This window comes from Carlito syrichta, unplaced genomic scaffold, assembly GCF_000164805.1.
Source record: "Carlito syrichta isolate Samal-C Ts95f unplaced genomic scaffold, Tarsius_syrichta-2.0.1 Scaffold316346, whole genome shotgun sequence".
Lineage (NCBI taxonomy): Eukaryota > Metazoa > Chordata > Mammalia > Primates > Tarsiidae > Carlito > Carlito syrichta.
In genome coordinates this window covers 1645703-1671447 of record NW_007260442.1, presented here as the reverse complement: position 1 = coordinate 1671447, position 25745 = coordinate 1645703, and the positions used below count along the sequence as shown (strand labels likewise).

The 25745-nt window shown below is 39.2% G+C and overlaps 1 protein-coding gene across 3 annotated transcripts in view; it reads left to right on the top strand.

Annotated features, from left to right (window-relative positions):
* Positions 1–5855: 5855 nt before the first annotated feature.
* The window catches only part of ZCCHC7 (zinc finger CCHC-type containing 7), a 248793-nt gene continuing 228903 nt past the window's right edge, over positions 5856–25745 (top strand). The window contains exons 1-2 of one of the 3 annotated variants that reach the window (XM_021707050.1): positions 5856–6010; positions 10792–11422. In XM_021707050.1, coding sequence (XP_021562725.1) covers positions 10813–11422 — 610 coding nt within the window. In that variant the 5' untranslated portion in view covers positions 5856–6010; positions 10792–10812. Of the gene's footprint in view, positions 6015–10787; positions 11423–25745 lie in introns of those variants that run through there. The other 2 variants (XM_021707051.1, XM_008074151.2) reach the window with 2 other exon arrangements.

Sequence of the window (25745 nt, the reverse complement as noted above, 5' to 3'; positions counted from 1 at the left end):
CAGTCTGGGCTGCAGAGTGAGACTCCAACTCAAAAAAAAAAAAAAAAAAAGAACATAGCTCATTTATGATTTAATAGATACTATCTTTAAAAAAATGTTTTTCTGGGTCTCACTCTGCGGCCAAGGCTAGAGTGCAGTAGCATGATTCTGGCTCACCACAGCCTCAGTCTCCTGGGCTCAAGTTATCCTTCTGCCTCAGTCTCCTGAGTCACTCGGACTGTCATGCACCAACATGTCCTATTGATTTTGGTTTTTGTTTTTGTTTTGGAGTCAGAGTCTCACTCTGTTGCTAAGGCTGGCGTGCATGGCTACCCCAGCATTGACCTGCTGGACTCAGGCAATTCTACCTCAGTCTTCCAAGTAGCCGGAACTACAGGCATGTGCTACCACGCCTGGCTAATTTTTTAATATATTGTAGAGATAAGGTCTCACCAAGTTGCCCAGGCTGACCTCAAACTTCTGGGCTCAAGTGATTCTCCCACCTTGGCCTCCCAAAGTGCTGAGATTATAGACATGAGCCACTGTGCCCAGCCTAATTTTAATAGATACTATCAAATAACTCTCCTAAAAAAACTTTTCCAAGTTGTATTCCCATCTACTGTGCATGAGATTATTTGCATGTTTCTGATTATTAGCGATGGTGAGTACCTATCATATTTCCTGGCCTTTTGGATTTTTTGTTCTAGGGATTGCATATTAGTGTTCTTTGCTGTTAAAATGCTTGATTGTTGGTCTACTTATTTGTCCAGACCCCATTCAACTTTCCTCCTCTGTGGAAGCTTCTCCATTTCTCCTTACCTGCCAGCTATCCATTCCTCTGCTGGCCCACAATACTGTTCATACCATGCCCAGGCCTCTATTCACCAACAATCCCATACAGAATTCACTCATTCCACAAGTGTTCACTGTGAGCCCTCTGTGTGCTTGGTGCTGGGTCAAGAGATAGAAGCAGGCCATCATAGTCTCCACGCTCAAGTTCAGCTTCAAAATGTAACTTTGGGTACAGAAGAGCCATGAGTTTTGAATTTAGGCAAGACTTGAGTTTGAATCCCAGCTCTACCACTTCCCAGTTGTGTTATTTAGAGCAAGTCATTGACCTAAGTCTCAATTACTATACTAGTGAAATGCAGCTAATTACCTCCCTTATATAGTCATTTTGAGGCTGGGTGAGAGACAATATATCTGAAGTGACTAGCAAGGGCCTATTACACAGAAGGTTCACAGTGAATGAACAGTAACTGAAAGGCAGCTGTTAAGAGGTCAACATGGCTGGGTGTGGTGGCTCACGCCTGTAATCCCAGCACTTTGGGAGATGGAAGTAAGATGATTACCTGAGCTCAGGGGTTTGAGATCAGCCTGGGACAAATTGGTGAGACCTCATCTCTACAATAAATCAAAAAAATTATCCAAGTCTGATGGCACGTGCCTATAGTTTCAGCTATTGCAAGACTGAGGCAGAAGGATTGCCTGAGCCCAGTGGGTAGTGGCAGCGGTGGCTGTGAGCATACCAGTGAGCACTCCAGCCTGGGCGACTGAGTGAGACTCCAACTCAACAACAAAAACAAGGTCATCACGGTAAGTTCTTAAGGGTTGTAGGAGGGGCAACCTCTTCGGGTTCCCTCCCACTGTGGGAGCTTTTCTGTCCTCTTAATAAATCTTGTTTTTTTTTTTTTTAAAAAAGGTTGTAGGAGCTACTAATGAACTGGGAAAAAAGAAAGGAGGTAGCTCCTCTGTTTTCAACGGGAAGGATAAGGATTAGTAATATGTGCCACTTGCCCAGATCCTGCTACAGAATAGCCTGTCTTCTCTGCTCTCTGCAGCAGATTTCTACTTCATCCTGGCCCCGCATTCTAATTCAGCTGTTCACTGTTGACGCAGTACTTTCCACCACTGCCCTGGGGAAAACAGGTGCTTCCTTTTTCAAATAAAGGGTCCCTTTAGAACGGCCTCTGTAAGAAAAGGTACAGGATACTTGGTACATGATGCCATTCATGATCTCAGGAAGTGGGGACCAGAGATAACTTGAAGTGGAAAAAGAAGTACTATGTATGTGTGTATGTGGAGAGAGACTCAGAGACTTGGATTATAGACACAGTTCTATCTCTGCTAAGTGACTTTTGGCAAATCTTTTCCTTCTTGACTTCAGATTCCGCATTGCTGAATCTCATGATTTCTAAAGGTCTTCTAAATGAGAACTCACTATGTAATGGCATGGGATGTGTATGTATAAATATATGTATGTTATTCCCCTTAGAAATTTCTGAATCCTTGGGAACCCTGCAATGGTCTTATAACTGTCTGAATGTCATGGAGCACCACATTGCATTCCAATTAACTGGGGTCATTGTGTGGTTTTCCCACTGAACTAACAGCTGGTGGATACCAATCTGACTCTTGGTTTCCTAGAACCTACACCTTTATTGAATGCTTTTCTGTCTGCCAGGCACTGTGTCAGTTGGTGAAGATACAGAGATAAAATGTCAAAGTTTTTGCCTTCAGATGACTGGAATCCATAGTCCAGCAGGAGACAACTGTTTAAGACAAATACAATATATTTGCCTTGAAGAACGTTTCTTCAGAGTGTAGGGAGTCTGGGGAAAGGAATGCCTACTCTGTCTGGCAGAGAAAGGTGAACAGGTGTATGTTAGAAGGACAAGAAGAAAGACTTTATAGGCAGTGGGAGTGTCTTCTGCAAAGGTACAGATGTGGGGGAGCATAGTGTGTTTTGGCAACTGCTCAGGATTCAGCAAGGTGGTAAACCGATAGGCAGATGTCAGCTCATGAAGTGCCTTTTATGCCATCCAAAGGTCTCTGGGTTTTAAGACATAACCTAAAAGGGTTATGACTAAAGCATACTGAGCATGGGAGAGCAGTAAATCTCTGTTGAATGCATGATAACAGTGGGAAGATAAGGCACAGTAATTAGGTGTACAGTCATGTCATGCATTGCTTAATGATGGGCATATATTCTGGGAAATACATTGTTAGGCAATTTCATCGTTGTGTGAACATCATAGAGTGTGCTTACACAAACCTAGATGGTATAGCCTACCACACACCTAGGCTAAATGGTATGGCCTATTGCTCCTAGGCCACAAACCTGAACAGCATGTTGAATTGAATACTGTAGGCAATTCTAACACAATGGTATTTTTGTATCTGAACATATAAAAGGTACAGTAAAAATATGGTATAATAATCTTATGGGAACCTATGATAATCTTATGGGAACCGTGGTATATGTGGTCTGTTGTTGACTGAACACAGTTTGTATTTCCTAAACTTGTGAACTTCAGCAAGTTTTACTTAGCTTCTCTGAATCTGTTTCTTTGTGTGTGTGAGAGAGAAATGGAAATTTAAAAAACCAACCTCAAATTATTGTTGAAATCTAAAAGACTATATAATACATTAACAGGAATAATCCTGGCACTTAATAAAAGTCCAATTTTTTTAAAAAGATAACATTTGTTTTACACAATATACATTACCTTAACAAACAATTCAGTAACCAGTCGCTTACTTCATTGCCTGTTTCCTTATTTGCCAAATGGGTTCTCCAATTTTAGCTTTTCGTAGTACCTTGTCTTTCTCCCCAGCATTTGCCATAATGTTAATTAAAGTTTCTAATTATTTTCCAGGCCAAACCTGCTCCCCCACTCCCTGTAGTGTCCCACTATCGCCAAAAACTGCATAGCTTATCTGCACTTTCTAGCACTACCTGGCTTTTAAAAAAATTATTATTTTTTTTTGAGTTGGAGTCTCACCCCGTTGCCCAGGCTGGAGGGCAGTGGCACGCTCACGGCTACCACAGCCTCGACCTGCTAGGCTCAGGTGACTCTTCCACCTCAGCCTTCCAAATAGCTAGAACCACAGGCATGAGCCATGATGCCCAGCTAATTTTTCTTGATTTATTGTAGAGCTGAGGTTTGCCAAGTTGCCCAGGCTGATTTCGAACCCACAGGCTCAGGCAATCCTCTCACTGTGGCCTCCCAAAGTGCTGGGATTATAGGAGTGAACCACCGAGCCGGGCCACTGTCTGGTTCTTAACAGAGATGTTCAATAAACGTTGGCAAAAAGAATCAAAGTCAGTCTTATTTTTCATGGTTGTTGTCAGGGGCCAACAAATTGATAAAGAGTTCCCTTCCAAGAAAAGCAAAAATAGGGCAGCTGCAGTGGCTCACGCCTGTAAATCCAGGCACTTTGGGAAGCCAATGCAATAGGATTGCCTGAGCCCAGGGGTTAGACTAGCCTGGGCAACTTGGCAAGACCTTGTCTCTACAATGAATCAAAAAATTAGCTGGGTGTGGAGTTCCAGCTACTTGGAAGGCTGATGTGGAAGGATCGCCTGAACCCAGCGGGCTGAAGCTGTGGTGGCTGTGAGAGTGCCACTGCACTCTAGCTTGGGCGACAGAGTGAGACTCTTGCTCATAAAAAATGAAAAAGAAAAGCAAAAATAGCACTGAGCTATGTTGGTATGTAAGATTCATCAGGCCCAGAGACACAGAAGGCACTTCGGTCATGCCCCCAGGCCAATGCCCAGGCCAAGGGTTTAATGGCAGTTTGCTCTTTTCATCCTTGTAGGTGCCTCATCCTTCATCTTCAGATTCCCAGTTTGTGATACAGAGAACAATGTTTAGCCAGTCAAGAGTTTCCATTATTTTAGCGCAAATTATTTGTGAACAATTTTACCCCCTTTAAAAACTCACTTGTAACTGCTGCTAAATGAATTATGTTAAAGGCAACTTGGGTTTATGCTCCCAGATTGCCGTTAAACTCATCCCAAAGAAACCCTCTCTTCATAGTAACTTTGCCTGTTTTCCGTTAGGTCGACAGTTATTTCAAAAACTGTATAGATGGGTTTACTATAAGTATTAAAATCAGATGTGATACCCGGTGCGGTAGCTCATGCCTGTAATTCCAGTATCTTGGGACACCGAGGCAAGAGCACTGCCTGAGCCTGGGGGTTCGAGACCAGCCCGGGCAACCTGGTGATACCTGCTCTCTACAATAAGTCACAGAAATTAGCCAGGCATGGTGGCGTGCGTCTGTAGTTCCAGTCACTTGGAAGCCTGGGGCGGAAGGATAGCCTAAGCCTAGCAGGTCGAGGCTGCGGTGTCAACACAGTGAGACTCCAACTCAAAAAAAAAAAAAAAAAGACGTGAGAGGGGAAGTGAAGCCAGTCTCCCAGCACAGTCTTGTAGACTCCAGAGGCTTCCAAAGAATAGGCATTAATCCAATCTTTAGCAAACACGCAGCTCTTCAAGGTTCACCAAGAGTTAAATCTGCTGCCTGGTATTCCATCCAGAGAGACGGAAGCGCCCAGTGTAAACCATGTTCTACTTCAACCTGAAAGGCGGAAGGAACCAGCCTGAAGTCACCCATAGCACGGGAAAAGCTAGAAGCCAGGCATCCTCAAAGTGGTTTTTCCCCCCGCCGGGGCTCCCCGGGTCTGCGGACTACGCCGCCTGCTCCGCCGGCCATCGTCATGCATCCTAGCATCAGCTTGGCTTTCGCGCCACGTGGCACTGGGAGGGCAGCCCCAGAGCGCGAGGGAGGCGGAGGCGGAGCCCGTCCTGAGTCCTGCCCAGGGGCATCATGGGAGCTGTAGTTCTTTTCGCGTGGCACAGAGGTCTCGAACTCCCTGGCTCTTGCTTGGTAAGTAGCATCTCTTTTGTGCAAATCATTCAAACAATATGTGCCCCGTAGTAGATGCAGCCTAGATATCTTCAAAAAAGGAGTGAAGGGGGAAGGAGCAATACAAGGAAGGCAAACCAAAGGATTATCTGCGGAGACGAGAAACGGAGGAATAGTTGTCACGCATGCGCACACAAGGCCCGGCGAGTGGGCGGGGACGGAAAGACGACTCCGAGAATGGTGTTTTCCCCGGAAGTGCCTTTCCTCCTGCCTGCTCTGCGCGGACGCGGCTTCCTTACCTCATTTGTCGTCGCCCCTCCCCGTCCCTCTACGCGTTTTGGTTCCTGGTTGCTGCTTCCTGGTTGCAGCCGCGGCAGTGAGTATGTGTGTGACGGACCCTGAGCCGCCTGCGGCCAGGGAGCCCCTGCCCACCCTCCGTCTCGCCCACCGGGCTGTGGACCTAGCGCGTGCCTCTTGTCGGCCTCTACATCCCCCGTCAGCCCCCGGCTCGTGGCCCCAGGCTCGTGCCGTCCTACGCGGCTCTGCTGACCAGCCGGGGGGTCCGCGTCGCCCTGCCCCTCCAAGGCCTGAGGCCGTGGTTGTAGAGGGGCTGGGCGGCTATGGCCTCGGTGGGGGTGGCATTTCTGCCTGATGTACCTTTCCCCAAGGTTCCCTGTCTTTGCGGGAAGCCGGCCAGTCAGTTCAACGCGGAGATCCCGCCGCGCTGAGTCCAGCCTTTGGGGACCGAGTAGTCCTGGCCCAAGTCCTGTCTCTGCTGTCAGAAGCAGCAACTGCAGCTGTGGGACCAGAACAATTTCGGGAGTTGTGACCCTTCCCTCATGTAAAAGGACACTTGGACGACGTTTACTATGATTTGCTAAGATTCCCTTTATCCCTCACGTCCCGGGGGCGGACAGTTCACATCTAGCTGCCGGTGCAGTGAAAAACTGGCTAAGAGTCAGCAGGCTGGATTCTAGCCGCGGTTCCGCCACTGACTCACTGGCGATTCCAGAAATCTCTTATTTAGGCTGACTTTACGATTACTTCAGATTACAGCATTGAGTTCGGGGATCGATTGGGGCCTGTAAAGCTCCGTGGATATATAGGCTTCTCTGAACCCGTTTCCCCAAATGTAAAGGGAGAGCATTCAGTTTGATGACTCTTTCAGGTTCATTCAAAAGCTCTTGACTTTGTGTTTTGAGTACTTAGAGTATCCCGTACGAAGTCTTTTAATTGGACGGTGTGTTTATTTAGGAAAGTATTACGCTTCCGGGACAGTTTAGCATTGCTATTTTCAACAGAATCTGAGGATGGGGAAAGAACTGAGGAAGCACTGGAACTGGGGATTATATGATAGCTGCAAGCAAGGGTAATAGACTGCCATGGCAAAAGGAAAAGGGCTGAGGGAAAGGTGAAGGAAATGCTTCCACCTAAGGTTAGTTCTCATAAAAAGTGCCTATATCTCAAGAACAGCTGGGACTTATGGACTACATTTAGCATAATTTTCTTTCATCAAGATACTGTGTTGTGTCTTTCTATCTTTTGTGACCTTTGTTTCACACATTTGGATTCTCTATCCTAGTCAGATTTGATTCACAGCGGCGGTCACATTTGAAGAATAGACAGAAATGTTAACCCTGTGGTCCATTGTGTTTCAACTGGCACTGTCAGGGCAGCACACTAAGAGTAAGAAAGAAATTTCAAGTTTAAAGTAAACTGTGTATTGATCACATTTCAATGAAAATTGGATTTAAAATGAAGCTTTGGATTTGATTTAAATCTGCCTGAGATGGATGCCAGTGTCATCAAGAAGGAACATCTAGGCGAAAAGTGCTTTAGAAAGTTAAGAGCAAAATATCCACAATGACCAGTAGGTAGACAGCAGAAGGATTGACACTAAAGATTGTATTAGGTAGGGCAACCTCCATGGGTCCCCTCCACTGTGGGAGCTTTTTTGTCTTCTTAATAAATCCTGCTTTCAAAAAAAGAGAGAGAGAGAGAGAGATTGTATTAGGTAAGTTATGAAAGCTTAAATAAACCTAAAATTTTCTAGTTTAAAAAATTCTGTGAATGAATACTCCTCCCTCCTGAATAGTGAGAGCCTTTGCAGTTATTCTCTGTAGCTCTTATATATTTGTTAAGCTATTTTAATTCTTTAGACTAGCTTCATTCCCATGATATTTTAGGTTTTTATATAGGAAACATCCTTTTTGGTCATAGGGTTGATAAAGCTTTTGAGTACCAACTTGAGAGGTTCTTGGGTGGTAAACTGACATTTAAATGTGTGCTTTCCTTCCAGCTAAAATACCTCTTTCATAGTTTTTATACTCTTCTGCGAAGTAAAAAGGATATTTGTAAGGTAAATTTAGATGTAAGAACCAGTGATAACAATGAAGAAAGGTTTTTAAAAAAAAATCTTTGAAAATTTTCTTTAAAAATTTTAGTGAAACTTTGAGTCACAGAGTTGTGAATCCGTGCTAGATGTGGTCTTAATTAGTTGCATAATGTTGGGTAGGCCTCCTTATCTCTTTGTACCTCAGTTTCCTGATATGTAGATTGAGAAGTCTATAAAATAATATGGCTAAGTATGCTTGGAAGTTGTGTACAGGTATCAAAAAGCCGAGAAAGCCTTCTGAGTCAAGGGGTATGTGTGTGCATATGTACATGTGTTTATATATGAAATACATATTGTCCTCTGAGAGCACATTTTGAAAAAAAGTGAACTAAATGCATCTGAACGTAATTAAAATAGTAACATAAACCAAAACAGCCTCAGGCAAACCCTAACGCTGGCATACATAAGCTACATAAATAAAAGAGAACACGTTTTGTCAAGCACAATTTTCAAGTACAGAAGGTTCAAAATCCTCTTAAAGGCCATAGGGGCTAAATTGTTAAATTCATTTTTCTACATTTCAGGGAAAGAGATAAATCCTTAGACCCAAGGAAGTCAGTTTTTATTATGGTTCTGTAGTGAATTTTTGGCATACATTCACAGGTGTGCCTATGGCTCTATTCTTAATCCCTTTCCTTTGGGATGGCTCCAAGAGTAGTACAAATTTGTAACTCTGTAATTTAGCTCTTTAATTTTTTTCTATGCTACACTGGAATTACGTTTTATCTTAAGTCCACACTGGATCCTCAGGATGGATCCAGTGAGGATTTTGGAGGAAGCATAATTCCTTTGACTTCTTTTAGAATTAATTTACCTATTAAATAAAAAGGAGAGGATTCATCTTTTATTTGAATTCCTCTGAGACTAACATTTCAATATAAACTGATAAATGCTATGAGCATTATTCAGACAGGCACATTTAACTTGTATGACAATAACAGCATAGCAACCTGAAGGACAGTGCAACAAGGGAACAGGTATAATTTATTTTTTAGAAGAAAAAAGGCATTGAAAGTTGGTTTCTTTATTTCTGGAAAACAACAACCCCCTTATGAGCATAGTACATTTTTGTCTGTTCATTTGATTCTTGGGTTCAGCTGATTCTGTTACCAAAACTACCACTACCACACCCTGATATTTTGGGCAGAGATTTGGAAAACTAAAAATGACTATTCTTTTACACTATATCTGTATAGCTACAATGCAAAAAAGAATAAATCGGCATTGTTACTGTTCTCTAGGCTGTCCCTGATTGTTGAACAAACATGACTTATTTTTCCAGAGCTCTCATTTTGATCAGGATTCTATCAGTAACTAATGGAAACATCTACTGTGTGGATTTTTGGTTGAGGATATGAGAATTTAAGACTTTGGAATAGTTGGAAGACAACTGAGAATTTTATCCCATCATAATTTCTGTATTTTAAGTACATACTAGATTTATTGGGGCTGAAGAACAAATAAATTGATGATATATTTCAAACATTTATGGACTGCCCCCAATTACCAGTTGCTTTGCTTGCCTTTGCTGATCCATTGTTTAACAGAGTGCATATAGCTCCTGCCTTTCTGGGGTTTGTGATCTGTGCTTCTGGTAAATTTACATTGAATAAGTAATTAGAAATGTGGTGAATGTTTTGAAATGAAGAGTGCTATGGAAGCCTGTAAAAGGGGCACTTAATTTAGTCTGGTGGGAAGTGATATTTAAGCTGAGTTGAAGGCTGAAAAGGATTTAATATGCTCATAGTAGAAAGTAAAGTGTTTCACTTTATGCATTTATTGTCAACTGGGAGTTTTGCCTCAATTTTAGATCTTTATTAAGTTTGTATTTCATACACATTTTTATAACGAATGCAGAAGTAAACAGGCTTATCAGGTATTTTTATGTATTCTTTTGGCCAAGGATCAGAAGGCCATGAGATTAATTTGTTAATTGAGAATTCACATTTACACTCAAACAGCAAATATAATTGTTTCCTGATGTGGATTTTAATTATAGTTTAAGTAATATTTCTGTATGAGAATGTATACCTGAGAAGATGAGATACAGAACCAATGAAAAAATGAAGAGTAGGTGGAATGAATAGTGAGAGCTGCTTAAAATCCTTTTGCTATTTTTAACATTTTGGAGAAGTGTTAAGCGTCAAACTTTTTTTTTCCTTTAGAGTATTCCTGCGAAATATGATAGTCATGTGCTGCATAGTGGCATTTTGGTCAACAACAGATTGCTTATATGACAGTAGTTCCATTAAAAGTATAATACTATATTTTTACTGTACTTTTTCTATGGTGAGATATACAAATACTTAACAATGTATTACAGTTGCCTACAGTATTCAGTCAAGTAACACATTATACAGGTTTGTAGCTTAGGAGCAATAGGCCATACTGTATTGCCTAGGTGTGTAATAGGTGGCTATACCATCTAAGGTTTGCTAAGTACACTCTGTGATCTCACAATATGAAATCACCTGCCTACACATTTCTCAGAATGTATAGCTGTCATTCAGCGATGTGTGACTGTATTTCCATTAATAACTATAACTCGATTTGTCAGTAGTAATTCTCATTAGCGAGGGGTGGGCATTTTTAGAGTAGCTCCTAACAGAATTTAGAAATCCTTGGATAAAAGATATTTTAATATATCTGAGAGTAGTGATGGGTTTCACATAGCAGTTGGCTCTATGGGGTGATATTGTGCACTAAAAAGGCCTGATTTAAACTTGTAAAATACATTTTTTGTGTGACTTTCTCTTTTGCAGCATCAGGGTTACTGACTTTCCATGATGTTTGGTGGCTATGAGACTATAGAAGCATATGAAGATGACCTTTATCGTGAAGAGTCATCTAGTGAACTGAGTGTTGATAGTGAGGTGGAATTTCAGCTCTACAGCCAAGTTCATTATGCCCAAGATCTTGGTAGTGTCATCAGTGAGGAAGAACATGAAGAAAAGAACTCTGGGTATTCTGAATCATCAAGTAGTAAACCAGATCAGAAGAACTTAATTGTCCTTTCAGATAGTGAGGTCATCCAGCTATCAGATGGGTCAGAGGTTATCACTCTGTCTGATGAAGATAGTATTTATAGATGTAAAGGAAAGAATATTAGTGTCCAAGCACGGGAAAGTGCCCAGTCTCCTTCTGCTTCTCTTCATTCTAATGAGTTGGCTGAAAAGAAATATAAGAGTGATGCTGAGAAGTCTAAACCTGAAGAAAGATCAGGTGTGATCCGAGAAGTCATGATTATAGAGGTCAGTTCAAGTGAAGAGGAAGAGAGCACCATTTCAGAAAGCGATAATGTGGAAAGTTGGATGCTACTGGGATGTGAAGTAGATGATAAAGATGATGACATTCTTCTCAACCTTGTGGGATGTGAAAACTCTGTTACTGAAGGTTAGTATCATATTGGCCATTTTGAAAGTTGTATCATCTTTAATAAGAAGGACTGCTTTTTCTAGACAGAAGACCAATAGGGTCTGCTCCTTTTCATTCCTCACCTTTTGGTCTTTCTTTTGGCTTGTTTCTCATGTGACTCTCTTACCAGTGGCTACTCTAATGGTGGTCTGTCTGAACATCAGAAAGAGTGGTGTGTCAGAATACCAAAGACACTGCTTCTGCTGTAACCAAATTCATAGCTGCTTCTTCCTGTTTGGCTAGAGCCAGTTCTGGACCTGAAATCTTACTTCCCCTCTCTCTCTACTTGGTACCACAGGTAAGTACTCCATCCACCTCTGACATTGGCCCTGTACTCTCATTCAGCCATCTCTGTTGGGACTGCCTCTTCCTAAGTTATTTGCTTCTCCAGTAGTTAGTCAGATAGCAAGCGTGGGTAATGCCTAGTACACAGAAGGTAGGAAATTAGTAGTAGCATTTTAAGAACACCACAGTTAGTAGGAAAGGAAACTATGAAGAGCTGTAAGTCTTAGGTAGATTATAGAAGAAAATGCAAATTTTGAGAGCAGTGTCATCACTGATTAAAACTTTGATGTTATCTTTGTTTCCTCTATTACATGTAGTCATCTCATCTTGATACTTATTCCTTTTAAAAGTTCCTTTCATTTCCCTCCCTTTATGCCTAATGCCTAGTCTCTTGCAATAGTTTCCTAAATGATCTTCTTTTATATAGCTGCCTTATACACTGTTGTTAAACTAGTAATCTTGAAATGCTCTTTTACTCATGGTACTTTACTGCTGCTCAGAATCTTTAATGGCACCCTGCTTTCTTCATGAAATGATGACATTGAATGTAGATCCATGCTTTTAAGGAGACAGATAGGAGATATTTTAGGCTTCCAGGCCATAGGATCTCTTTTTTTAAAAAATTGCATCTGAGTTTCACTCTGCTGCCCAGGCTGGAGTGCAGCAACATAACCACGGCTTACTGCAGCCTCTAACTCCTGGGCTCAAGCAATATTCCCTCCTCAGCCTCCTGAGTAACTGGGACTATAGGTGCATACCACCACTCTTAGCTAATTTTTTGATTTTTTTGCAAGATAAGGTCTTGCCATGTTGCCCAGGTTTGTCTCAACCTCTTGGGCTCAAGTGATCCTCATGCCTCAGCCTTCCAAAATGCTGGAATTACAGGTGTGAACCACCACCCAGCCCATAGTATCTCTTAAGTACTCAACTCTTGCTTTTGTGGGAAAGCAGTTTTAGATAATACCTAAAGAAATGGAAGTGTCTCTTCCTAATAGAATCCAATTTACAAAACAAGTGGCTGGCTCAGGCTATAGTTGGCTAACTCTGAGAAGAAAATAAATAGAACATAAATCAGTCAAGAAAATGTCTTGTCCAAATAAGGGAGATCTGATGATGTTTTTAAGTAGAAAGGAAAAAACTTTTGAAGAAGATACTAAAACCTGTTTGAATTGGTTTAATGGGGCCTGGTAAGAGATGGGATCAGGTGTATATGTTGCTTTTAGGAATTAGTCTTAAAAAAGGAAGGCCATACCAGTAACTGCTAAATCCTCAAATATTTATAGAGGTAGAGAGAACTAAATTCAGATAGATTGAGGTGGATGAGAGAACATATAAGGATGTGTTTGATTTTCTTGGAAAAATGAAATCAGAAGTGGGAGAGAACAGAGGATAATTGGAAGCTTAGAGTGTGGAGAGGTTTTTAAATGCTGTGGGAGAATACTCTCTGGCTTTGGTTATCAGTATTTTGAAGATGACAACCTCTTTAATGTCACAACAATTACAACAATTTGTGGACCTCCCCCCATGACTGATTGTATTTTTAGTATTTATGAATTGAGAAAATGCATATGAGAAAACTGCTAGTCAGTGCTCTCTTAGATAACTTTGTATTTTATTACCCACAGCATATTGATAGCACATTTAAAAAATGTTAATGCATATATGTGGAAGATAGTTTTTATATAATGCATGCCTCTGGGTACTCACTGAGGTCACTGTAGCTCCCCAGGAATCTGAAGCTGATAATTTGGAAATCATTTCATGTTAGCAAATCAACAGTAAGGGAATAAGTTTAGAGAGGTAGTATTCAGTTAAAATTAAAATAATATGAACTTGTAATGAACTCCCTTTGAAGGATTTCATAACTTTATTCAGGAATACTTGGTATCTTGGAGCAAGATGACAGGTACCGAATGATTCAGGGCTAGACATAACATTATAGAAGGCCAAAATAAGCATTTAATCGATTCTTCTTTCTCTAAATTGTCTTTTTTCTGAGATCACACCTAGTTTCATTAATCACTTCAGCATTTATGATGTAAAATTGGCATCTCCTTTTCTTAACCATTTTGTTGATTTCAAGTTCTCCAAGTATATCTTACTGAATATTTGCCATTTGGTTATCTTACTATTTCACATTTAACATGCTGAAAGGAAAACTTATTATCTTTCCTTGGAAACTAGCTCTCTGCTACTTTCTATTTTGCGCTAAAGAATCTGCAGAGATGCTGAAGTTGATGACAGAATGTGAATAGGTTGGGAAAAACATAAACTAGGTGGTGAGTTCATTGAAGAAGTTGGAACTGTGTCTTGACTATGGTAAATGATGGTGATGAGAAAGTGGAGAGATTGATTTAGGATATAGACCTAAAGGGGAAGTAGAATAATTATAGGTAATGGACCTGATGTGGCAGTGGAGTGCCAGTGATGGAGTGGGAACGGAGTCACCATTCTCATTTTGATTGACAGGAGGTGAGCCGGTTGGAGATAAGGTATCTGTGAAAGAGGGTTACTAGTTACATGGCATTGTTGGCAGAAGGCAGGTTTCAGTTAAAAAGGAGGCATGTAGAGGAGGTTTATTTGTGAACATTTTATTGTATTTAAGTGTTGAGTCATGGAAAGGAAAGACAGTCTTAAAGGAGCTAACGGTATAGTTTGGGAAACCTAAAAAAAGATGAAATATTAAAATATGGGAGTGAACTGGGCATGGTGGCTCACGCCTGTAATCCCAGCACTTTGGAAGGCCAAGGTGAGAGGATTGTCTGAGTCCAGGGGTTTGAGACCAGCCTGGGCAACTTAGTGAGAACTCATCTCTATAATAAATCAAAAAATTAGCTGGGTGTGGTGATGGAGGCCTGTAGTTCCAGCTACTTGGAAGGCTGAGGCAGAAGGATCACCTGAGCCCAGCAGGGTGAGGCTGTGATGACCGTGATCTTGCCACTGCACTCCAGCTTCGGCAACAGAGTGAGACTGACTCAAAAAAAAAAAAAAAAAATATATATATATATATATGTATGTATAGTAAATGAAAAAAATACAGAGTGGCATGGGAGCATGGAAAGACACTTATTTCAAATTGGAGAGTTGGGAAAGACTTGTTAGAAGCAAGGATGCTAGAATTGAGTTTTGAAGGATGAGTAGTAGTTTGCTGACTGGAAACAGATTAGGGATGGAGGGTGGGGTTGGAACGAAAGTTGTGTTTGTTTGTTTTTTGAGTTGGTGTCTCACTCTGTGGCCCAGGCTGGAGTGCAGTGACATGCTCATGGCCACCCCGACCTACTGGGCTCTGGCGATCCTTCCGCCTCAGCCTTCCAAGTACCCAGAACTACAGACACGCGCTACCATGCCTGGCTTATTGATTGATTGGTTGATTGATTGTAGAGACGAGGTCTCGCCAAGTTTCCTGAGCTGGTCTCGAACCCTCAGGCTCAGGCAATTCACTTGCCTTGGCCTGTCAAAGTGCTGGGATTACAGATTGAGAGCGAAAGGTTTTAAGTGAAAAGAATAGCATGTACATGAAAACACAGTGAGTTTGGGGATACACAGGTATTTTAGTCTGACTAGAAAGGTGACAGTTGGATGAATGAGGGATTACAGACTCAGTGAGGACACTAGGGCCTAGCTCATAAAAGGACTTTCTGTGTCCATCTTAAAGAATTGCCCTGAAAGCCCTGGAGCCATTGAAGGATTTTAAACAGGAGAATAACTTGTTCACATTTTTATTTTAGAAGGAATTCTAGTAACTGTGGAGGTTGAATTACAGAGTTAGTAATTTTCAAGATGGGATTGGTGGATTGGCTTTCTATTGTATTATGGGCTAAAAGTGATGAGGACAGAATTAAGTTAAGCAGTAGTAGTAGGGATAGCAAGAAGAAAGTGAATTTGGGAGAGCTTTAGGTGGGAATATGGACATAACTTGATAGTTTACTGGGTGAGAGAGAAAGAGAAAGAGTTAATGATGACTCCTTAAGCCTGGAGAACACAGGAAGAGGAGCAAGTTAACTGGGAGCTGACTCAACAGTAAAGCAGGGAGTTCTCAGGGCAAAATGAAGGAATGAGGGAGGTGAAGATGGAGAAAGGGACAGCTGAGCCATGTGGATATGAAGATTCTAGAGGAAAAGGGAGTGGTGGATTTAGTCAGGAATGTCTTAGAGGATTGGAAAAAAAAAGGGCTGGTAATCAGGTATGTAAAGAAATGTCTTGGAAAATAATTTTAGTATTTTGTGTTATAAGTAGACAAAGTATGCCTGTTCTTGAACTGCATTTTTTTATGGGGTGATATTTTTATTCATTTTTATTGAGATGAGATTTATATAGCATACAATTAACTGTTTAAAGCACTCAATATGGTGGCATTTCGTATACTTCCAGAACATTTCCACTGTGTCCAGTTGAGCTCATCTCATACTCACTGGGCAGTCACTTCTCATTTTTTCCTTCCCCCAGCCCCTGACAACAGCTAATATGCTTTCTGTTTCAATGAATTTATCTGTTTTGGATATTTCATGTAAATAAAATAATTCAGTATGTGACTTTGTACCTGGCTTCTTTCTCATAGTATACTATTTTGGACGTTTATGCAAGTTGTAGTATATATCAGTACTTTACTTTCTAGGGACAAATAATTTTTTATTGTATGGATATATTGCATCTCATAATCTATTGACAGACATTTGGGTTTCAACTTTTTGGGTATTGTAAATATTGCTATTCTATTAGTTCACAAATAGAGAACATTTGTGTGTGCAAGTGTTATTTGAATACCTGTTTTCAGTTTTTTGGAGTATATACCTAGGAATGGAATTGCTGGTAATACTGTGTTTAACTTTTTGAGAAACTCTTACACTGATTCTCAAGGTAAATGCACCATTGTACATTTCCACCAACATTGCACATTGATTCCAGTTAACTGCATTGTTTTTTGTGATGACTTATGTTGCACATTTCTATTTAATTTGCTGGTAGGCTGTTGGTTATTTCTTTTCCCTTTTTTTAATTTTAATTTTTAGGCAGGCACCACCATGCCCTGCTAATGTTTTATTTATTTATTTATTTAATTTATTTTTATTTATTTATTTATATTTTGAGTTGGAGTCTCACTCTATCGCCCAGACTGGAGTGCAGTGGCTGCTCCCGGCCACCGCAGCCTCCATCTGCTGAGCTCCGGCAATCCTTCTGCCTCAGCCTTCCAAGTAGCCGGAATTACAGGCATGCACTACCACGCCCGGCTGATTTTTTGATTTATTGCAGAGATGAGGTCTCGCTGCCCAGGCGGGTCTCGAACCTGCGGGCTCAGGCAATCCACTCACCTCAGCCTCCCAAAGGCGCGGGATTACAAGCCCGGCTATTTATTTATTTTAGAGATGAGGTCTCGCTATATTGCCTAGGCTGGCCTCAAACCTCTGGGCTCAAGGGATCCTCCTGCTGCAGCCTCCCAAAGTGCTGAGATTGCTAGCAGAGACACTGTGCCTGGCCTAATTCTATTTTCTTTTCTTTCTTTTTTTTGTTTGTTATTTCTTACAGTTCTTTCTCCTAGTATTTTGTTTTTATGTTTGTTGTAGTTTATGGTGGCTTACAAATATAATTTCTGGAAAAACTTCTGGAATGGCCTTTTTTGCATTACATTTTTCTTACATGTTCATATATTTCTAGTTTGTAAAGAAACTGATTCATCCTTATAGATATGTATTCCTTTGAAGTTTTGTGTCTGTATGTGTGTGTATAAATTTTTTTGCAGCATAAGTAGAAATATTTCGTACAAGCCCTAAGTAATTTCAGAAATTCAGTGTCTGTTTCTGTTATCTTTATTGCTGTTTATCTTAACACTTTGCTCCTAGGATTTGTTTCTTTTTGTTTTAGTTAGATAGAAACAAATTCTGCATTTCTGAAAAGTTAACTTACTTGACTCTTAGAAACTCTTACAAATATCTAAATATATGTTTTTTTATTTGCTAATGTTGTAATTCTATTTCTTTCTAATTAATAAGGAATCTATTCAGTACTGATATCCATTTAAGTCTGTTGTTACTCTCTAATCATTGTCCTTTCCATGGATAGATCTGGGTATAGATCAGGTTCATATAATAATCTTTAGAGAAGTTTTTTTTTTTTTAATTTTTGTGGGAGTATGCAGAAATTCTGAAATATTTTTAAAATGCCAATTGTTAATCAGCATTGATAGCTATTTTGTGTTTTTTCTCTCCTTCTGCCAAAAAAAAAAAAAAAATTTCCCAAGCAGTGGTGGTGTTAAAACAGCAATATAAGACAAAAGATAAACCTCCTGAGGACAGGTCTTTTCTGTATTTATAAACTTCTTATAATATTTAGTGTATTCCTTGGCACATGCAAAAGGTGCCAAAAAAAGTATACACATTTTAAGAAAGGCAAAAACTATGTAATACTGTATGTATACCAATAACAAAAGATGAATACAAGTCACGCTTGACTTTTGCAATTACAGGAGGTGCCATCAGCATCCAGACACTTCTGATTATAGTGAGCTACAAATTAAACATAGATAACATCTCTTAAAATGTATAGACACTTTTTTTTCTTTGAGTTGGAGTCTCACTCTGTTGTCGCCTAGGCTGTATGTAGGTCAGTGGCATGCTCATGGCCACTGCAGCCTTGACCTGCTGTGCTCAGGCGATCCTTCCTCCTCAGCCTTCCAAGTAGCTGGAACTACAGGTACGTACCACCATGCCTGCTAATTTTTTGATTTATTGTAGAGACGAGGTCTTGCTAAGTTACCCAGACTGGTGTCAAACCTCTGGGCGCTCAGGCAATCCTTTCGCCTTCATCTCCCAAAGTTCTGGGATTACAGGCTTGAGCCACTGTGCCCGGCTGAAATATGTATTCATTTTTTGGCACCCCCAATTCCCCATTAATTGCTAAATCATTAAACTTTTATTGAGCATCTACTTTGTATAGAATATAAGTAGTACTGGGAATTTAAAGTAGTAAAAGAAACAGTTTTAGTCTTAAGTGACTTAGTTTTTCATTGAAGAGATAAAATGTAAGCTAAGTAATTTATAGAAGTCTCTCTTTTTTTGAGTCAGTGTCTCACTCTTCCCCAGGCTGGAGTACAGCGGTACACTCAAAGCCATTGCAACCTCTACTTGACTCAAGCAATCCTTCTGCCTCAGCCTTCCAAGTAGCTGGGACTACCGGTGTGTGCCACCAGGCCCGACTAAGTTTTTGATTTTTTGTAGAGACGAAGTCTTACCATGTTGCCTAGGCTGGTCTTGAAGCTCCTGAGCTCAGGCAGTCCTCTTACCTCGGCCTCTCAAAATTGTGGAGACTATAGACGTGGCTTTTTATTTTTATCTTTAAATTTATTTTTATTTTAATTACTTTATTTACTTATTTTTTTGAGTCTCACTCCATCACCCAGGCTGGGGTGCAGTTACAGTCACCCCAGCGTTGTCCTGTTGGGCTCCGGTGATCCTTCCTCCTTAGCCTTCCAAGTAGCCGGAACTACAGGCACATGCTGCCATGCCCTGCTAATTTTTGGTTTATTGTAGAGACGAGGTCTTGCCAAGTTGCCAGGGCTGGTCTCAAATCCGCAGGTTCAGGCAGTCCTTTTGCCTCGGCCTCCCAAAGTGGTGGGATTACAGGCTGAGCCACCAAGCCCGGCCTTATTTTTATTTTTTAAAGAGACAGAGTCTTGCTTTGTTGCCCTGGCAGGCATTAAACTCTTGGACTTAAGCAGTCTTCCTGCTTTAGCCTCCCGAGTAACTGGGACTGTTAGAAATCTCTTAACTATGGGAATTAAATCTCTCAAAATTCTGGTGATGCAAGTGATTGGAACTTAATACCTTATACAAAATAGGATTATTGAATTTGAGATAGTATGCAACCTATGAAAGATTATATAAATACATACATATTTTACATTTACTTTTTTTTTTTTTTTTTTTGAGTTGGAGTCTCACTCTGTCACCCAGACTGGAGTGCAGTGGCCGCTCCCGGCCACCGCAGCCTTGACCTGCTGGGCTCCAGCGATCCTTCTGCCTCAGCCTTCCAAACAGCCGGAACTACAGGCGCGCGCTACCACACCTGGCTAATTTTTTATTTATTGTAGAGATGAGGTCTCGTCAAATTGCCCAGGCGGGTCTCGAGCCTGCAGGCCCAGGCATTCCACTCACCTCGGCCTCCCAAAGCGCTGGGATTACAGGCTGAGCCCTTGAGCCCGGCCTACATTTACTGTTATTAAATTGCAGTAATTGCTTTGCAGAAGCCTCAGGCTCTCCCCTATTACTTCACCTTTAGTGAGACAGTTACATATTTGTTCTACTGTACTGCCAGATAGTACACTATTAGGAGTCATTTTTTTCCTTTCTGTTCTTCCTTTAAATGTTCAACACTTCTGATTTTATGATTTGAAGTTGTTGATTAGCTTCCTGAGGTTCCATGGAGACCATAATTATGTGACATTTAACAACCTAGACTTTCTCAGAATGCACAGATATATGATGGTGGCTTTGCTTATAATAAATTCATGTCAAAGCATAGGCCTTCAGTGCCTATTACATATGGCTTTTGGCTCTGTCTACTGAGGGATGTAGGACTTTATTTCTGAGGTCTGGGTCTCATTTCCTCACTTACTCTTATGATTCCTAAGGCTTCTGTATAAAAACTGTGCCCATTCTATCATTTGTTTTCCTTTTTAAGTTCCCAGTCTTTACTTTCTTTTATTATACCCAGTAGGAGTGACTTGCAGTTCTCATATATTAGAAAGCAGATCTCCTGCTTGCAGAAAAGATGTACCAGAGGAAATTAGCATGTTTTACAATTTGTGAGGGGAATCTCAAGTTTGGAAGGGATTGTTGTATAAGACAACCAAATGATGAGGAGAGACAGTAAGTGCTTTAGGAATTATAAAGGAGTGATTAGCAACTTATATTCCTGGGTGGGGAGGGGATATTATTAGCTTTAGGAGTGATTGGTAACTCTGTTTTGTAAATTTTTTACTATGGAAATTAAAAAATATACAAATACACAAAAATAAAATGTGAAAGTGGACTTGTGTTTCATAAATCAGTTTCATCTATTGTCAGTGTATCCTTCTCATCAATAATTCTATGCCCTTATATTATTTTGAAGCAAATTACAAGCATATTATTTCATTTATTCATATATATATTTATATACAGTTGCCTGTTGATATCTGTGGAGGATTGTAGGACCTCCTATGAATACCAAAATCCATAGATGCTCAAGTCCCTGATACAAAATGGTGTAGTATTTGCATATAGCCTATGCACATCCTCCTGTATACTTTAAATCACCTCCAGATTACTTATAATACCTAATATAGTGAAAATGCCATATAAATAGTTGTTATACTGTGTTGCTTAAAAAAATGACAAGAAAAGAAAAAAAAAATCTGTAAGTGTTCAGGACAGATGCAATTTTTTCCTCCTCTGAACATTTTCATTCCGAGGTTGGTTGATCCCACAGACATGGAGGGCTTCCTGTGTATGTGTATACACGCACATATATTTCAATTCATATTTCTGAAAGGGTAAGATTCTTTTTTCAAAAAATAATCATATCATTTTTTAACTAAACAAATATTTTGGGATTTTTTATCATCCCATAACCAATGCGTGTTCTGCTTTCCCAGATTTAGTCTTAATTTTTTTTCTTACAAATTATTTGAATCAGACTCAATCCATATTGCAGTTGGTTGATAACCAAGTGTCCTTTAATCTACAGGTTCCTCCTTAAATCTAATTTTAAAACATTTTCTTATAATTTAATTGTTAGAGTAACTAGATTGTCCTCTATAATTTTCTGTATTCTGAACTTGTAGTATTGTTTAACATATTTTACTGTCTCTCTATTTTCTGAGAATTGGTAGTTAGAACTAAAAGTTAGATTAAATTTAGGTTTTTCCTCTCTGTAGTTATATAATCAGCTTTTATACATAGTTAGGTTCATTTGTTTCACTTTGTGTTTGGTTGGTTGATTTTTTTTTTAAGAATCCTTTTGACAATTTAACTTAATTTTATAATTATGTAGTAATGGTTGTAAGATTCCAAATTCAAATCAGTGAAACATGGTAAAATCTATTCAGAGAAGGTTACCTTCTGTCTGGTCTCCATCCTGTTTTTGCCCTTCCCTTTATTGGTAATTTAAGAGAAAATTGATGGTTTGTTTTTACATTAAAAAAAAAAATAAGCAAACACACACACACCGGGGTGCCAAAAAAAGGTATACACATTTTAAGAAATCTTATCCATGTATTACTTTTAGTTCCCTGTAATCAGAAGTGTCTGGACGCTGATGCTAACCACTTTGAGCACCTCTTGTACGAAAGTCAAATGTGACTTGCATTCATCTTTTGCTATCGGTATATATAGAGTATTACAATCTTAATACAGTGTTTTCCTTTCTTAAAATGTGCATGCATTTTTTTTCACACCCTGTGTGTATGTATCTTCATACCTTTTCTCCCTTTTTCTTAAATTGTAGCAAACTACTCTTCGCTCTATCTTATTTTTTTCTGTTAACAGTATATATCCTGAAGATCAAGTCATAGTACTATGTCAAGCTATTTTTCAAATTCTGAGCTGGGCACATTAGGCAGTATATATTTTTGAAAGTGAATGAACAGTAATTTGAAGTAGTTGATGAATAATATACTTGTGACAGTTCTTAAAATGTATTTTAAGCAAATAATGGTTTAATTCCACTTTCAGAAGCATACTTTATTCTTAATCCTGATCATGGATTTTTTTTCTTATTTGGTAATTTTGAAAGATTTAGATTTAGCAAAAAATTAAGTAGGTTTAGGATTTAAAAAGAAAGTACTTTTTGAAAAATAAAGAATATAGCATTTTTGAGACTTGAAGAAGCCCTATTAGTTCCTTGTTTATGACTGCTATGGCGTAGAATTTTGTGTTAACGTAGAGCTCCTTCAGTATGTTTGGCACATAGGGGATACCTAACAAACCTTAGGTAAATTTAGTTGCAGTTCTGCCTATGTGTGTAGAGTAGAGCTTTTACATAGTACTGTTTGAAGTCGAAGTGAAATCATAGCTTTTAACAACTTTGGGCAGAGAGTCTTTCAACTGTTTTGTGTCAAATCCCTTTTCTTTCCAAAATATGCACATACAAATTTTGGATATAATTTCAAAGAATGAAGAAGAACTCATGTACTGGCAGTTCCTGAATCCCTGGCACTTATTAGGCACTCGACCAATACTTGATAATTAATTAAAATCTGAGTAGAGTGGGTTGCCCATTTGAATTTTAGTTTTTCAAATATATCCTATTTTATTTGATCTAAGTCTTTACATGTGCTGGATTTTTCTTTTTTTTTCTGTCTGGATTAGCTTTTACCTTGCCTGACTGATACCTACTCATCTCTCAGGACACAGTTTAAAGTTCGCTTTTGAATGAGGTGTATTGGTCATAGGTTCTCAATTAGCGGTAGTTATGGTGCTTATTACAGTGCTGCAGTTAGCCAGCTTTGACTTTGGGTAACTTAATTTCTTTATTGGTAAAATAATGGATTTCTTTAAGGTTATAAAGCTTGAGACTGGATAGACTTAATTAACGTCATAAGAAAACATTTTGAGAAAACTTTGTAGTCACATGATAAGTTCATCGCCATTGTGGCAAACATGGGCTTATAGCTTCCACTTGTTTTTTTGAGAAAAACATGTCTCTAGTGTGGCATTTTTTTCTTACATAGATTTTATTTGATTTGGTGATTTTTGCAATCTTCTAGTTTATGACATTAAACTTAATTCTGAAATCTTAAAATCTGTCCAACAATTGGGTGCTTGAATGTGCAAACCACTGTACCATTAAGGAGTTGGGATTCAAAAATTGCTGTGTACTCCTGGCCTTTAAAACCTGAAAGTGCATGACAATATGGAAAATTCACTGTAATACCAGAGTTAAATGCATTCCACAAATACATGAGATGCCTCAGCACAATACATGATCCTTCCAGGTGAATATAGTAGACTTTTTAAAAAGGTTAAGAAGTGGATAGACAGAGTACAAGACTGAATTGAAAAGGAACCTTTTGAGCCGAGTCTTGAAAAATGGATAGGATTTAAAGTTCAGGTTAAATGTAAGTGAGAATAGAAGTTATAACCCTTCATAGAAATTTAAGGCCAAGTATGGTGGCTCACACCTGTAATCCCAGCACTTTGGGAGGCCGAGGTGCAATGATTGCTTTAACCTAGGAGTTTGAGACCAGCCTGGGCAGCATAGTGAGTCTCTATTTGTACAGAAAATTATCTGGGTGTGGTGGTGCATGCCTGTAGTCCCAGCTACTCAGGAGGCTGAGGTGGAAGGATTGATTGAGCTCAGGAGGTCTAGGCTGTGGAAAGCCATGATTGTGCCGTGAGTGAGACTGCAACTAAAAAAAAAAAAAACTTAAGACTGTATGGTACCATTAATGTTTATATGTGGCTGGATGTTATTAAACATTTTAATAGTGTATCTTTTTAGAAACTAACTTAGCTTTAATGAGGAAGGATTATTTATGTTCTGTGTGCGTTCAGTATTCTATACTGTTGGAAGATTTCTTGATCATAATTTTATTCCATTGTTTTCTTCCTGTTTTCTCTTTTATATATCTCCTATTCTTTTCCTTTGAAATATAACTAGATAGTTTATGCAACTTTATAGAAGCTAGGAAAAATCTTTCAAATGAACCAGGTAGTATAAGTTAGTCAAAGGACATAAACAGCTGTGTGTATGCAGGGCTGTTCAAAGTAGAGCATGTCTTAAAATATAATTAAGGCTCCTCATAGCTTGTGTTCTTCCTTGTAATCTTTTACTGGAGGAAAGGAACATATTTTGTTAGTTTGGAAACAATGTTAAACTTCACTTTCAGGAACTTCTCAAATCATTAAGGTAGTTTTTCCCCTTTTTTCCATTCATTGTCTTAATTTCAATAAGTACAGTTTCTTGAGACATCTTATGGCCTAATGGTTTGTAAAAGTCGGTGTCTGTATGACATACTTCTCATTGGTGTATAGTTTAATTCCTACCTTATAATTGAAAAATGGCTACATGCTGTCTAGAGTTCCAGTGACCAAGAACATCAAGGAGCTCCCCTCCCTGATGTTTTCAGCTTTTTGTAAGCCTGTACTACACAGTTCCTAAAGCTGCTTTTGAGCTCTGTCTCTGGTTGTAGCATGTCACCTTACAGTTAACTATTTTAAGGGCATCTTTTTATTTAATTTCTAATTAGCATAATGATTTGAGCTGTGTTATTCACTGTTCCATGGTGAAGTTGTCATGGGGGAGAAGAAATAAAAATGTTGAATTTCAACTTTTCCTTGTGAATGGAGTGAAGTTTGAAAGCCTTTTATGGCCATTGTTCAGCAGACTGAAAATCTCATTAGAAACCTCAGAAATGCCAAGGCAGCTTTGGGTTGGATTTTAATAACATTTTGGAATGTTGATATTGTATGTTGCTAATTTCTGTGATTTTACTGTAGATCAGCAACTTAGGTATGCATTCTTCCAAAGTTAATTTATGACTTTTAATCTAAATTCATTTACAGTAGCTTTTCTTTCAACATTGTTAAGTACCTAGGGAGAGAATTAAATTTTACTGTCTTTAACATTTCTTTGATTTTCACATAGAATTTTCATATAGGATTTCACATTCATGGCAAACTGCTTACTAAGAAAATGCCGTAACATATTTATTGAACTAATGACTTAGTTTAGTTGTTATTAAAATGTTACCTTACCTGCAGTTTTGCCTGTTTTTTTTTTTGGAACGGAGTAGCATAAAATCAGATTTCTGGGCAACATTTTCTTGTCAGAAACTTGAATCTTGACGTCTTTCTGGGTGAAGAATATTTAAATTTAATTTTTTTTGGTATCTATTTACTTTAGGAATAATCTATTGCATATAGTGGTCACTTGTCTAAGAAGATAAGCATAATTTATATAGACAGTTTATGGTCAGAAGGCAAATTTGATGTGAACTACAAATGATTAGAATATAAACCTTTTTTCAGAAGAAGTACAGAAT